The 16,550-nt window shown below is 37.0% G+C and overlaps 1 protein-coding gene across 1 annotated transcript in view; it reads right to left on the minus strand.

The window, feature by feature from the left end:
* Positions 1–5,133: 5,133 nt before the first annotated feature.
* LOC306870356 (A disintegrin and metalloproteinase with thrombospondin motifs 12-like) overlaps positions 5,134–16,550 on the minus strand; it is a gene marked incomplete at its 5' end in the record, with an annotated part of 29,770 nt that continues 18,353 nt past the window's right edge. Inside the window, 12 exons of the mRNA XM_079417584.1 lie at positions 5,134–6,112; positions 6,668–6,821; positions 7,132–7,278; positions 8,295–8,468; positions 8,542–8,694; positions 9,636–10,532; positions 12,161–12,371; positions 12,680–12,806; positions 12,922–13,063; positions 13,578–13,822; positions 13,977–14,097; positions 15,081–15,211. Coding sequence (XP_079273710.1) covers positions 5,997–6,112; positions 6,668–6,821; positions 7,132–7,278; positions 8,295–8,468; positions 8,542–8,694; positions 9,636–10,532; positions 12,161–12,371; positions 12,680–12,806; positions 12,922–13,063; positions 13,578–13,822; positions 13,977–14,097; positions 15,081–15,211 — 2,618 coding nt within the window. The 3' untranslated portion in view covers positions 5,134–5,996. The remainder of the gene's footprint in view (positions 6,113–6,667; positions 6,822–7,131; positions 7,279–8,294; positions 8,469–8,541; positions 8,695–9,635; positions 10,533–12,160; positions 12,372–12,679; positions 12,807–12,921; positions 13,064–13,577; positions 13,823–13,976; positions 14,098–15,080; positions 15,212–16,550) is intronic.

Genomic DNA, 16,550 nt, shown 5'->3' on the forward strand with positions numbered 1-16,550 from the left:
TAGTCAAATTTACGCAAATTCTAAATTGGCACCAAAACATGAAATTCAAATCACAGAAAGATTCTAAAAGCTTATTTTGCTGTTTAAAGAAGATTCTACACTGCGGAAAAGTCAGTAAAAACAATGCACAATGTATAATGTTAATATTAAGTCATTTTCATGTTTTTTACCCGTATTTTGAACTATGCATTGCATTGCGTTGTGTTTCAGGGAAATAGGAAATGTCCTGTAACAGGTAATGTTGTATGATTTTCCAGTAATAAGACCCTTAATTTCAGTTAAAAGTATAGTTACTCGACCTCTTGCTGCTCCAAACCACTTTTGTTCTTCAGTTGAACACAAAAGATGTTTTTAAGAATGACCACACTACTCTTGTCCATCAAAAAGACATAAAACAGCAGAAAAGTAGTTCATAATTCTCATAGTACGCACACAAAAGAAGACAAATTGGAGAATGTCAAATTATTTTCCCTTTTTGAGTCAACTAAATGGAACAAGAACTAAACGCGCCTCCATTTCAGCCCTCAAAACTCAGTGGAAAAGTTGACTTCTACAAAGATCATTGATCTCACACAGTTTTATGGTGTTTTGATGAACTGAAATGTGTTTCCAGTGACCAATGGCTTGTGTGGTTTGATTTATCTGCCTTCTCAAACATCACTATCTTATCTGCATTTCCTGCTTTGTTTCCCTCTAAAAGCCTTTTCTAGATTCTTCACTGGAAGTGAGGCTGGCTTGTTGCCCCTCTTACGATCACACCAATTATATATTTATTTTTTCTTGAAATATGCAATCATAAAAAATCATAGTGCCGTAAACCTTATCCAGTCCTAGTCATACATTCCTGCATTTTACCATGCTGCGAGTGTGCAACATCCTTTGCTTTCTTTTATTCTTTGTAACCCATGGATAAAACTCAAATAAAATCAAATGCTGCGTTTTATCTCAATAGATCTATCTCTCGGAAACAGCACAGTTACCTGACTTCCAATGAAAAACTTGCATCAAATAACAGCATGTCTACAGAGAACATTGAATAAAAGTACATTTATTGCTTGTTTGGTTTAAAAACAAAAAAATAAAAAATAAATGCATAATTTGTTACATACACACTGAAAAATATGATACTAAATTCCTAGAAGGTAAGTGGTTGCAAACCATTTATTTTAGCTACATTTCTATAAATAAAAAACTGTTGAAAATTACTCAACTAAATTTGTTTATTTAAATGTAGCTAAAATAAATTGATTGCAACCTCTTACCTTAAAGAAATGTGTAAATTCAATGAATAATTTTTTTCAGTGCATGTATATGTACCAAAAATATATATTTTTTAAATTAAATATTTCTAAAACTGAAATCTTAGGGGTGAATTTTTTAAAACATGTTTTAGCAGTCACTAGTTGAAATGCACAAAACGAAATTTATTAGCCGATAACAATAGCCGATTATTCAGAATGACATCTGCCGATGCCGATACCAGTAGTTTCCTTAAGGAAAAAAATAAACTAAAAACTAGATCCATAAATATTACATAAATTTAGAGGTTAAAATTAACAACAATAGCCTGTTGGTGGATGAGGAGATCCCCCCCTCACTATGTAAAGTGCTTTGAGTGCTTAGAAAAGCACTATATAAATGTAAAGAATTATTATTTATTATAGTCATTGCTATTTATTTATGTATTTACTTAAGTGCACTCAAAAACAACTCAATTACACATAAGGTAGTTTTCATAAAAAAATTCATGACAGATTTGGTCAAACATATAATAAGCTCCCCCTAGAGTTTTTATAGCTACCAACCGTGAACACTGGATGCCTTTCCTGTGGTAAATGCAACATTAAGTTTATTAACAATTATTTGACATCTTTCTTTGAGTTGAAACACTGATTGAGCGATTCCATGAGACATGATACATTTCGGTAGGCTGTACTGTATCTTTCAATACACCTTCTGGGGTTCATTCATGTTTATTTCGCGCTACAACTTGTATTAAATATGAAAAGACTCATGCTAGCTGCCACTAAAACTGAGGTGGCTACAGCAATCTGTCATGTCACATTTAAGAGCGTCAAAATGACATTTAATGTTTGAATTTTGTGATAGAATGAACAGAATTTGAAAGCCGAGAATTAGTTTTTAATCAGAAGTAGCAAAGCACAAAGCTCTTTGAAATTGTTGGATGGGAGGCACATTACAAATAATGTTTTGTGAATGGAAAAACTACGGACCTGGCAACCCTGGTTTGGGTGATTTTTAGGGTCAAACAGATCCCTCGTTAATGGCGCTGCGTTAATGCAATACTGTTTTAACTTGGAAAGCCCTAAATTTCAACACAAGATACATTTCTTCACACAAGTTGTTGTCTGACATGTTTGTTTGACATGATATAATCGGCCCTGATTATCATCTGTTTTTAAACAATCGGTGAATGGCCGATAACTGGAGACAATTGCTTTTATCGACCGATACCGATTATTGGCCGATACACTTGTGCATCCCTCAAAAAACACACAGTCAAGTTAATACTTAAGAGTTTTGGGGTTTGTTCAAATGATAAACTTGAATATTTGTGATTAGTGATGCTTTATATTTATATTCAGTAGATTTGAAGCTAGCTCAGAAATCTCTGTCTCTTTGAATGTTATTCGTTTTCATCCATTCTGGCCGTGAGCAGTTTTGCCAGTCACTAAAAGTAAATATTTGATGAGGCAAGTGTCCATTGAAGGTGTCGGGGTGTCCGCTTGCAGCAATGGTTTCTTGTTTTCCGGCTTCTGGACATGCTTGTCATGAATTCATTGATCAGGTGACCTGACCTTACATCATATGTAAACCAATGGATATTATATAAACACCTCATAACCCAAGCTATATCCTGTAAGCTGTTTAATTGAACATTTACTTGAACTTGCTCACTCCACAAGGTGCTGTGTGCTCATGATATCACAGTGTGTGCGTCTCCACTGACGTGCCGCCGTTCGGTCCGAGGTGTAAAGCTAGACAAGTTGTTCCAGTTAAGTAATATTATGAAGTGATCTGCTTTTAGTTTAATCAGGACCATTGAATCTGCTCTGACTGAATGTCTGAATTATTTAGTGGTACACAGGAAAGGGAAGTCGTCCTTGCTGCCATTTAAGAATCACACTGCGTATGTGGCCCTCCTTTGCTGGATGCACATTACAGTAATGTGTGATTACATAACTGAGCTAAAATCAAGGTTGAGTAATGCGCTTCGTCATGAAACACACAAAATGTAGGGCGCTAACATGGATTGGCACTGCTGACAAATGTGGTCGTTCTGTGACCTAGCTGACAGCGCTGTGGTGCCAAGTGGGTTTCAGGTTATAAGGGATAGAAAAACCGGCCAAATCTGGCCTAATTTAACCCGACCTCTGTAATGGAGCCTGAATTGGCATGGTTTGGATTGCAGAGTCACCTTTTCCCATTTTACAGTGACCTGAAAAAGTGTGGCTAGGAAAGAACAAACAATGGGTGAGTGGCAGGCTACATTTAGTAGAGGACTAAGCTTTAACGTTTCCAAAAACATTAGAATTTCTGCATGTCCTGTCCAAACCCTTAACCATTAACAAACAGTTAACAGTACTTAAAATGGCATCCAAAGGCCTGAAGCCACATCAAAATCTTCCAAAAAATTTTTTTAAATGTAATTTTATTTAAAACGCCCCTATTATGGATTTTTGAAAATTACCTTTCATGCAGGGTGAAATTTTATATTTTAGTCTAGGACTAGGTTTAAGCCTTGTCTGTGAAACCAGGGATTGATTTTCGCATTGGTCAGGATGAAAATGCAAATTCATTCTTTGCCACTAGATGCCGCTTTCGGAGCGTTAAAAGCTCACAAACACTGCTTTAATTGAAATCGACCAATCACCACAGATTAGCGTCACTCAAAGGAGGGGTTTGGAAAAATGAATCGTTGAGCGAATCGTTTGGGAGTCGTTGAGCAGATAAGGTAAACATAAATGCATATTATAAGACAATGAAAGTGTTTTTTGACTTTGCATGCATGTCAACCTGTTGTTATTATGGTTTATGAACCTTTCGGGGCACTTTAAACATATCAGCATATTAGAATTATTTCTGAAGAATCATGTGACACTGAAGACTACAGTAATGATGCTGATTCAGCTTTGCATCACAGGAATAAATTACATTTTAAAAATATGGGGGAAAAAATATGATTTCGGATGATCTTTACTTGCACTGAAGATTAAGATGCTCCTTCAAACATCTCAAATCATGCTGGAGAACATGATCATCTGTTTTGTGCAGTGCTGCTGTCATTAACACAAAACTGATTGAGAAATCAAAAAACAAATACTAAGTCATTCTGAAGTTCATACTCATCTTTCAGTATTTATGATGGTAAAATATTTGGTTTGGTTTCCTAAACCAGTTTGCACCAATATGCAAAGACTGATTTTTGCTGTATAATATTTTTAATGGAACTGTGAAACATTTTATTTCAGGATTCTGTGATGAATAGAAAGCGCTAAAGAACAGCATTTATTTGAAAGAGAAATCTTTTGTAACATTATAAATGTCTTAACAGTCACTTTTGATCAATTTAATGCATCTCTTGCTGAATAAAAGTATTATTTTCTTTAAAAATGAAATAATAATTTAACTGAACCACAAACTGAAAGTGTTCGGATCTCATGGTCTCAGAATGATCTGAAAGCAATCAACAAAATCAAACAGCAGACAGAAGCTCTTGCACACATCATGACTGCATTTATTTATAATCATATCAGCAGTACAATGAGCAGTATACAATGTTCAGGCCTGTTTTAAAGGCCAGAGAGGATTGACCTGCAACACCTCCATCCTCATTGACAATGTGCATTTAACTGGTTAACAATGTCTTAACCGTTTGAGCACCCTGATAATGCCTCATAAACATAGAGCACCAACAATCTGCAGCACCATAACAGCACCATGAAGCTCCATATACAACATTCACACAGCTGGATCCATATTCTCAAATCAAGTTAACAAAAGCACACCTGCATTTCCATCACAACACTAAATATGATTCACTGAATGACTAATAAGTCGTTCAATGAAGTTACAAAGTCATGAAAGTCATTTTCTTTTTGAATTTTTTCTGCATTTATAATAATGCATCTTAGGTCATCACATGTTTATATTTTTGGGGAGGGTCTTTTATGACAATATCCAATTAATTAAAACTAATAATCAACAAATGTGGCAAATAAAAGAAAGTTAAAATTCTTAAGTTATGTTGAAATGTTAATTTGAATACGCAAATTATCAAAGCATCTTTTATAGCAAAGAAAATAAAATAAGAACAAAAACAACCTGAGACTGTAACAAATTTATGCCCTCAATTTTTCATGCAGCCTATTAATATAATGTCTAAAAACAACTTGGGTTAATTAGTTAATAATTTTGCACACATATACACAAATTATCGAGCTAACCTCAGCTTTGTGCAAAATAAGTTAGTAAAACTACACTAATTTAGGAACTGCAGTGAAAGCGTTCATCAGACAGTGGCCACATGACACTTCAGATAATAACAACTACTGTTTTTAATGAATAACCTGAATATCAGCCTGTGCGTGCAAAAACATTTGCTTGCTTCATGGCAGTTTCCAACTGATCCATGATATAAAAAAGTGGGTCCGTAAAGACAGGTGTCTTGCTGCGTGTTCAACATTCTGGTAAACCTGTCAAAAACACACCTTTTTGGGTTAAAAACAATAATAATAACAATAAAAAGTCCCAAATGAGTGCAAAAAATGTGTCTAACTGATGTTGAGTCCTGTAACTAAATCTTGATGTTTTTGGAAGCATTTCAAGGAGCATTTTAAGACACATGGTCAAACGCCTAGGATTCCTTTGTTCAAGTAAAAACCACATATTTATTCATATATATTTGAGAGGGACGTCTGTGTGTCCAGTAGTTTGTGCTTTTGGTCGATGACCCAAGCCTGACCTCTGCAGTGTTACATCATGCAAGTGACACAACACTGCTTGCGGATCGAGCGCAGCGAGCAGCGACCCAGCAGCTTGAGTTTCTCACAGAAACGTGTCGACATGCTGTTTTTCTTACAAACTAGACCTGCAAAGAAAGGAAACAAAGTAACAAAAACTATTAAAGGTCTCTAACATTAATAATAAACTATAAAGCCATGGGATGCTATATTAAAATGATCTATGTTGGCACAACTTGTGTGTGCTCTGGATTTTTTCTCTTGCACAAAAAACATTTTTCATGGATAAAAATTGAATACTGTGGCATGTGTAAGCCATGCTTAAAAATGTATACATTGTCATTGCATTAGATAACAAAATATAGCTCAAAAAGAAGTTAGTTGGGTTTTAGTGAAATAGCCAGTTGATAGTGGATCAGGATGTAAGTGGATCATGTTGATTGTTAATGTAATGAAATACACCTGTGGTTTTCTCTGCTAGGTCACCTGTGTAAACTTGAGGAGAACGGACTTAATACATGCACTAAAAATCTGTGTAATTATAGTATCATCAAGATACTAGATTTCATTAATATTTGAAATTTGTTTTTATCAAATGCAACGACATTCAGGCATTTTTAAGTGTCCAAACATTTTGGGACCACTGAAACAAACAGAATACAATATTATATAATCCAGTTTACCTAAATCAGTTTTACACTCCTTTGGGTTGCAGCTCTGCACACTGTCAGGTTTATTGTGTTTTGCACACAGTGGCATCTTTTCTTCCTCGCCGGATTCCTCATTTATGCACCACACGGCTCGCTTCTGCACCCCTCCACCACAGCTTCTGGAGCACTGTTAATCAATAAAACCGTGATGACATGACATCATAGACACCAGTTTTTGTCCAATTAAAGGGTCATAGTATGCCCATTTTCCACAGGTTGATTTGATTCTTAAGGGTTTTAATGAACATTTCTCAGTGGGTTTCACCTTTTACTTTTTTATGAATCTTTCACTTTCACTGTCACTTTTGACCGTCTTAATCTAAGCCTGAACTTTTGAAAAGTAGTGTATCATCACATTGCATTTGCCACAATATCGAGTCACACACTATATTTACTCCTTTCTATAAATGAAGACTGAGGTTTATGCGGTACGTTACCTGACCCCAGGCTTCAGTCACCCAGCTGGTGCAGGGCTGCAGATTGCAGGACTCAGTGCTGTTGGGTTTGAGCGTGATGTTGCAGCGCTGGTACTCAGGGCAGTACACACGTCTCTCCTTCACTCCATGCCCACAGCTTCTAGAGCACTGTCAATCACAGATATATATATATATATATATATATATATATATACATATATACATAGAATGAAGATGTCCAAATTTTTATTTATTTGGAATATTAATTTATTAATACATTATTTTGTAGAAATATAATTTTTTTTCCATTTAGTACTGCCCTTCGGAAGCAACAGAAGATACTTGCATGTTTCCTGGAAGACAAATTAAGTACAATTTACCCTGATCTTCAAATTCAAAAAGTTTTCACCCCCGGCTCTTAATGCATCGTGTTTCCTTCTGGAGCATCAGTGAATGTTTGAACCTTTTTTAATTGTTGTGTTTGAGTCCCTCAATCATCCTCAGTGTGAAAAGATGGATCTCAAAATCATACAGTCACTGCTGGAAAGGGTTCAAATATGCAAAAGATGCTGGAAAACTGAAGATTCTGCAGGACCTGGAGGATTTTTCTGAAGAACAGTGCTCAGTTTAACTGTTCAGAACAAACAAGGGACTCATGAACAACCATCACAAAACAAAAAAACAGTCGTAGATCATCCAGGTAACCACACACAGTATTAAGAACCAAGGGTTCCCAAACTTTTGAATGTGGTTATTTTAATAATTTCAGCATTTTTTTGTCTTGTGGACTACATGTAAACATCTTTTATTCAAAATATCTTACTCAGGACAGTACTAAATAAAAAATAACATGCATTTTGCATGATCTCTCTTATTTTGTTAAAATTATTCACATTTTCACAAATTCTGCAAGGGGTTCCCAAACTTTCGCATGCAACTGTAAATGATTTACGTTACAAATCTAGTGAGATAAGCAAATATTCTGAATGGCTAGTAATGTTAGTTTGGTTGAGAATGAAAGCTGTGCTCCTCTCATACCATTGGTAGGCGAACTCATAGTGATATCAGTGGGGGTGGGATTAGGATTAGGCAATCAGGTAGCGATTTCAACGAGCAGGGGTCAAAAATGGGCACAACACCGGCACGGTGCTGGAGAACTTTAAGCCCTGCATTAGTATTAGTACCTCTACCCAGGGCGAGGACCTCCACTGCAGGCAGGGCCGGGTGTTGCAGGGCAAACTGTTGTGTGGTTTGTATGAAAGAGCCTGACAGTGAAAAGGCCTCAGTGGACGTCTGCTCTGAGTGTCGATGCACTGCACTTCCCGATGCTTCATATCAGTCACACAGCCTTCAGGACACTAAAGAGAGGGAGTCGTCACAGTTCATTGCAGGATACAGTCGTTTAGGTTTCTTTTGAAATCGTGGCTTTACCTTGGACCAGTTTCCAGTCTTCCAGATGCCACAGGGTCGCAGGTTGCATCGGCGGGCAGGTTCTGGCTTCTTCACACTGGCACAGTCTTCCTCAAGCTCTGAGCTGCAGACTACTGACCGCCACACTGCACCAAGACCACACGTAGTGGAGCACTGGGACGAAAAATACATATTAGGCATGCATGGGTCAGTAAGATTTTTGTGCAAGAAATTAATATTTTATTCAGCAAGCGACATGAAACATGCTAAAAAAAAACATTCAGCTCCATAGTAATGCTCTGACAACCAACAAGTCTGCAAAACTCCTCTCATTTTCATCAAGAAAATGTTCTTCTTTTACACAAAAATTTGCAATTAATTTAGCTTGAACCACTTAATGTACAGACTCATTAAAACCTTTCTTTTTAAAAACTTAATGCCTTCAGTGTGCTATTTTTTTATAAACACTGTAGTTTTCATGGATATTTAAGAATAAAGTTAGAAAAGCACCCATTTATTTAAATGATTAAATGTTCATTTTAAAATACCATAATGTTGTAATATTTACACTGCAAAAAGTGTAAGTGTGTCAGTTTCATCTTCTGTATTTTTGTCAGTACAAATCTAAACAGTTTTAAAGCAAAATACAACTAAGTCTTGTTTTCCTATAAATGTAGCAAAAAAGTGAGTTAAGAAAAATATCCACCAATGGGTTCAGAAAAATCTATTTAATTCAAAAGGAAAATAAGAGGATTTTCTTACTCCACTGGCAAATAGATTCTCATTTTAAGCATAAACTCACATAATTTTGATATATATGTATCAGAAAACACGACTTTAACATCAGAAATTATTTAGCTTTTCAAGTTAATGTATCTTGATTTAAGAACATTTAGATATTTGTACAGGAAAACAAGAAATTCATATTTTGCAGTGTCTTGACAACAGCGACTCTTAAGCATCATGCCACTTAAAGTCTAAACTTGCCCAAACATTTAACACTATTCTTTTGCTGCCATGCAAGCACTAGTATTTCCCTCTGGGAATGCAAATCTAATCATAATTCAATGCATGTAATATAATATACTGTAATTGCCTTAGGTTTGCATTCTTACATCACTCCAGTTGCCCACTTTCCAAAATGCATTCCTACTGATGGGATCTCGTGCATTCAGGTTCCCGTAGTCATCGGTGGTGGTCGCTGTCTCTGGCTTCTGCCTGACTGCTTTAGGAGCATTGCCTTTGTTGGGACTGTTTGGTGTTTGTGAGGCTTTTCTCAGTATCTTCACTGTAGGAACAGTTGCTTGTGGACTTTGAGTATTCAAATGTGGCACTGTTGGGTTTGGGGTGGGATGTGGTTCATATGAGCTTGTTGGTTTCTGCAACACTGGAGATGTTGTCAAATAATCATTGTATTGGGTTCTACTAGTAGTGGCTGGCTTTGTTGTGGAGATATTTGTATGCAATGATTGGACAGTGGATGTGGGGACTTCTTCAGGCGTGCTGGTAAACATATTATCCTCATGTGCCCTTTCTTCTCCGGTTGGATCTTCTATATAATCATAACCTGGCATGTAGCTTTTATCCGGAGGCCGCAGGTCTGCGCTTCCCTCCTCATCCTCAGTATTTGTGGGAACCGTTCCAGGACCATCACTGCTTTTGTGATCGTCCCTCACCAAGATAAAGTCATGGTCATCTTCATGGATAATGTCAGATGTTGTGGATGTTAGAGAGGTGTTGGTCGTAATGGTAGAAGAGGTGTTTGGAGGCATGATAGTGGTGCTATATCCTGGTGTTTGGGTCCCGGGGGCCTGCGTTGGGATTTTAGGAGGGACTCTAGGTCGGAATCGTGGTCGGAATGGAGAACCCGTCCATCTGTTAGTGGACGAGCAGCTCTGGAGGTTACAGAGGATCGTGGATCGAGGTCGATTGGCAGGGTTGCACCGGCTAGGTTGTTTTGCCATGCACTTGACAATTCTGGACTTTATCCCTCCATCGCAAGACAGAGAGCACTGTGGGATGACACACAATCATGAGTTTGGGTAACACAAAAATTAAATAATATGACAATACAACTAATTACTATGCGAAAATGCTCCATGAATCGGGGGGCACAATTTGGTGAAATGCTGTTATCTTCACATTTTAAATAAATAAATAAAATTTCAGTTCTGATTTGGTACCAAAGTCAGTACTTTTGACAACCCTAATAGATCTAAAAAAGTCAAAGTTAAAGAAAAGAGTCATATGGAACAAAATGAGGGTGAGAAAATGACAGAATTTAAAAAATTTTAAAAACCCGAACAATTCAAAATAATCCCCAAAACATGAAATTGATATGGAGCCCTAAGGGGACATGAGACTTGACAGCATGGTGGTTCCTAGAGAACCAATTTCTCCATCATGCCATTTTCCTGGTTACATTCGTACCGGCAGCAGGAACTCTGAAGCGGCCGACAGCAACGTCTTTATGCATGGAATTTCCAAACGTAAACAACCGGTGAATGAAGTGTGTTGTGGGTTTCGTGGTAACAGAGACTGACTAAATCTCCTATGACAACTTGCAGTGTTACATATCATCGAGGCTGAGAAAAGAACGCAATGCTGCAGACAACAGGTAGCTAAATGCCTTTATCGCTATTTTCCTTGTTTGTGGAGTAAACATTTTTACATGGCTTTTTAAAAATGCCGGGTAGCCGGTGTTTCGTATGTTTTTGGCCAATGAACAAACACTTACGTCACTGGTAGTTCCTATAGAACTATTTTAGACCCTACTCTGAAGTAAGAGCTAAATTAGTTTCCCCAAACAGAGTTCCTAGAACTAAAACCATTCCTAGTTCCTGCGGTGTGAACACACCAAAAAGCAGGAACTTCCGCTAATAGTTCTAGGAACTAGGAAAAGGTTCCTCTGGTGCGAAAGCCCCTATGGCGATAGGAAAAAAGAGATTGGAGGGAAAATTATATTTCAGTGCTTTGGCGTAGAAGGGCAAAACAGTTGTGTTCTCTAACAAAAGTATTATGCTCCCTTGACAAACTTTGCATTCACTTGCAAAACTTGGGGCAGTCGTGGCTTAATGGATAGAGAGTCGGATTTGTAACCTGAAAGTCACGGGTTCAAGTCTTAGGTCCGGCAGGGATTGTAGGTGGGGGGAGTGAATGTACAGCGCTCTCTTCTACCCACAATACCACGACTATGATGAGATCCTTGAGCAAGGCACCGAACCCCCAAATTGCTCCCCTGCAACAATATGGCTGCCCACTGCTCCGGGTGTATGTTCACTACTGTGTGTGTGCACTTGGACAAGGTTAAATGCAGAGCACAAATTCCGAGTATGGGTCACCATACTTGGCCACACGTCACTTCACTTTCACATTTGCATTCTCTCACCAAACATTTGTGTTCCCATTTGCTCGCAAAAGCACTGAAATATAGACACCTCATTATTTCCATCACAAAAGCTTTGCAAAAAAAAAAGTTTATTTTGCAAGGAAGGCAAAAATGTGAGTGAATGCAACATTTCTTGAAGGAACGCAAAAGTTTTGTGAGTATACGGAATACAGAACGTTTACGAGTGGACACAAAAGTAAATAAAGGACATAAAGAACATTAACCAGGTTCATTTATAATCTAAGTACCCACCTCGCTCCAGTTCCCCACAGTCCATTCGAACCCACATGGTACGTCTCGGTTGCAGGGTACCACAGGTTTGGGTTTGAGCAGCTGCTTACAGTCTCCAGGATGCAGAACCCGCTCTTCTCCGGCCACCGTACGCACACACAGAATGGTGCGCTTTCTCACTCCGTCTGGACCGCATGTAGCCGAGCATGTCTGCCATCCTCCCACCCACCACCTGAGGTGCACAAAGCATTTTACAAAAGATTTCTATTTCAAATAATTTCTGTTCTTTTGAATGCTCTGTTCATCAAAGAATCCTGAAAAAAGGACTGTTTCCACAAGAGTATTAAGCAGCACAATCAGAAGTGTTTCTTGAACAGCAAATCAGCATATTAGAATGATTTCTGAAGGCTCATGTGACACTGAAGACTGGAGTAACGATGCTGATTGCCATGACAGGAATAAATTATATAGAGATAATAAATAAGACTAGTACGGTGGTGTGCTATTCTGAACATAACCATTATTTTTACAGTAGCGTACCTTGCAGGGCAGTCCATGTTCTTACACTTGCGATGCCTGTCATCAGGACGTGTGCTGGGATCACACAGCGATTCCTCCACCACACCAACCTCTGGCTCAAAACAACGCACAGGCTGATACTGCTCACCTGTACAGAGACAGAAGATCACATGCTATCAAAACCCTGCTGGAATAAACTTTATCAGTATATAAACACACCAAACAATCCTGTGGATTGAGTAAAGCAAAATCTTGCTCTGTACCAAGCCCACAGGTGGTGCTGCAGTCAGTCCAGGCTCCATATTTCCAGATGTACTTTGGTTCCAGAATTTCGTTCCCCAGCGGGCGACTCCTCTTAATGGTGTACTCATATTTGACACCAGGGTTTGTTTCTTGGAACAACAGCTGAACATTTCGCATTGAAACAAAAGCATCTATCATTAATGACAGCATTCAACAAATCGTCTTGTTTTGCATGTGCCGCCAGTTAGAAGCAACAACTTTATTTTCATGCTTTCTCACATAAATAATGTCAGAAGAAGAGGGATAAATCAAAATAACTGTCTGCTACAATGATTTTTCACAAGAGAATTAAATTAAATCAAAATTAAATTTTCAAATTGTCCATTGGTTCATTAAAGAAAAGCTATTTAAACAAAAATAGCATTTTTAGTCAAAGCATAAGAATTAAAGCCAAAATACACACACGACAGAAATACCTAGTAAATCCCTTGCTGACCTTTTCTGTTCTCAATAATTTTTTTAGGCTTTACATTTATTTACTACAACAGCCTATAGATTTCCAGTGCTAGTGCACAGTAAACCCTGTGCTTGTTTTTATATACCTCATGGTGTCTATAAAGTTTAATTGATATTGAACCTAGAATATTAATAGATTTACACGCGTGAGGTTCAGTACCTGGATCATGACAGGTTCAGTTGTTGGTCCTGCTGAGGTGAGATTCTCCATATTACCCGTCCGATCGTAGTAAAACTTCGTGCCACCTGCCTCATACTCTCCGTTCCACTGAATTATGTAATTCCCGTTGAGGTAATACTCTTCTGAATCAGCCGCTCGGATCACAAGGAAATTCCCAGCCTCTTCCACTTCCTGTATGAAGATATCTCGAGCTCCCCCAGGGATCAAAACCAGGTCCGTGTAACCTAAATCACATAATCTCACTTAAAACATTGCTGTTTCAACACATAGACATTCATCTAGACATATATCATTTGTGAAATCTAATTTAGTATATAATATAATATAAATATATATATATACACATGTCAGTCATGTGTGCTACTAGAGATTACACACCAACTCCATCTTGTGCCACAAAGTTCTCCTTCACCGTCTCACAAGTGGATCCATCACCGAGACAAATGCCACAGCTGTCCTCTTTAGCATTAGAATTAATGCCAAAATCACAACCCACCTCCTGGAGAAAGATTACACATAAACACATACATCACAGATATATATATATAAAAGCACAAAATACAGTTTTTCTCTATGGCACTAAAACATAACTCACAATTTACTTCTCTTATAACATGAAACATGAATATTAGAAGGTGGCAAGATATGCACCTATTGTACATTCTGTTGACCAAAATGGATAGTTCACTCAAAAATGATTTTTTTTTTTAAGAAATAAACACTTAGATTTAGCAAGGATCAATTAAATTGAGCAAAAGTGACAATAAAGACATTTATAATGTTATAAAACATTGTATTTCAAATAAATGCTGTATTTTGAAGCTTCTATTTATCAAAAAAACGCATTTCAGTTTCCATAAAATATTATTAGCCCTACTTCTTCCAACATTGACAATAATAATAAATGCAAATCAGAATATTCAAATGATTTCTGATCATTTCTGATCCTGTGACACTGAAGACTGGAGTAATGATGTTTTTTTTAAATATATTAAAATAGAAAAGTTATTTTAAATAGAAATAATTTTTCACAATATTACCGTTTTTACAGTGTTTTTGATCAAATAAAAGCAGTTTTGGTGAGCATGAGAGACTTTTTTCAAAAACATTGAAAAAATCTCGCTGATCCCAAACCTTTGAATGGTAGCATGAGTTTCAAAGTGAAGCTAAAAGTATTGCACCACTTTGTGTTTGTGAAACATTAGTGGAACATGAACTAGACCCGTGTTTACTTGAGGAGAAATGATTTCATACATCCACTAAAAATGACCAAAACACAAGCTGATTAAAAGACAATGAGCAACAATAATGAAGAAACGTTATGTTAGTGAAGCTCGTGAAGCACAGGCATTGGTAAGGAAATTATGTAATAGCGTCGCTTAAGTGCACTTTGTAGACATCACTGTACAGCTACAGAACACAGACACCAGCACACACATGAGCACAAATGGGTTGAAAGTAAGACATACCCAGCCACACTACCTTGCACACACCATTGACACAGATGTTTCTGCTGTTGTTCATAAAGCAGGGCGTTCCATCTGTAACCGCATCCAACATTTTCTCAGAAAAGTTCTCATCCACAGGCTTGCAGTGCAGCTCGCATGGACGTGCTGTGAGAGACAGAACGAGACAGAGACGTCCTACTGGATTATATAGTCAAACATTTGAACATAGTACTGTTTGCAAAAGCATTTTGCTAAAATATTTGGTTTACCAAAAGTTTGGGGTCTTTTTGAAAGAAGTCTCTTACAGTGCTATGCATAAGTTTAGGCACCCATGCTAAAGTTGACTAAAAAGAGGAATAAAAAAATCATCTTTTGGAAATTGAACTTAATGCCTTAATTTAAAAAAATGGGAAAAATCCAACCTTTAAGGACACCAATTTTCTTTGTGAATGAATAATGTATCGTAAAGAAATAAATGTTCTTCCTTAAAATACAGGGTGCATAAGTTTGGGCACCCCTATGTTAAATTCCCATAGAGGCAGGCAGATTTTAATTTTTAAAGGCCAGTTACTTCATGGATCCAGGATACTATGCATCCTGATAAAGTTCCCTTGGCTTTTGGAATTAAAATAGCCCCACATCATCACATAGCCTTCACCATACCTAGAGATTGGCATGGAGTACTTTCCATAAGATCACCTCTCAATGCAAATCAAACCAGCTATTAGGCTAACTGAAATAAAACCATGCCAATCTCTAGGTATAATAATACATAATAATAATATTTAATAGTTCAATATAATAGTTATTAATAACTGAAATTATTCTAATATGTTGATTTGCTGCTCAAGAAACATTTTTTTATTATCATCAATGTTGAAAACAGTGGTGCTGCTTCATATTTTTGTGAAAATTCAGGATTCTTTGATGAATAAGAGTGGCATTTATTTGAAATAGACACCTTTTAACATTATAAATGTCTTTACTGACACTTTTGATCAATTTAATGCATCCTTACTAAATAAAAGTATTAATTTCTTTAAAAAAAAAAAACTTACTGACTCCAAACATTTGTTCAGTAGTCTAACTTTGGTCACACTTTAGAATAGGGAACACTTATTCACTATTAACTACGACTTTTCCCTCAATAAAGTCCTCATTTGCTGCTTATTAATAGTAAATCGGGTAGTTGTTTAGTTTAGGTATTGGGTAGGATTAGGGATGTAGAATAAGGCATTAATATGTGCTTAATTAGTACTAATAAATGGCTCATATTCTAGTAATATGCATGCTAATAAGCAACTAGTTAAGACACCCCAAAATAACAGTTTGTTACTCTAAGTTAAAAAAATCTGACAAAAATCACATATAATTCATAATTTATTGGTATTGTTACCATGCAAACATCAAATAGTATTTAGGCTATAATCTACCATCCAAAACTCACACTGTGCTCCAACGTCTTAGAGCAAACAACGATGACTAAACACCTGTGTCAGGAATC

The sequence above is a fragment of the Barbus barbus genome, assembly GCF_936440315.1.
Source record: "Barbus barbus genome assembly, chromosome: 5".
Lineage (NCBI taxonomy): Eukaryota > Metazoa > Chordata > Actinopteri > Cypriniformes > Cyprinidae > Barbus > Barbus barbus.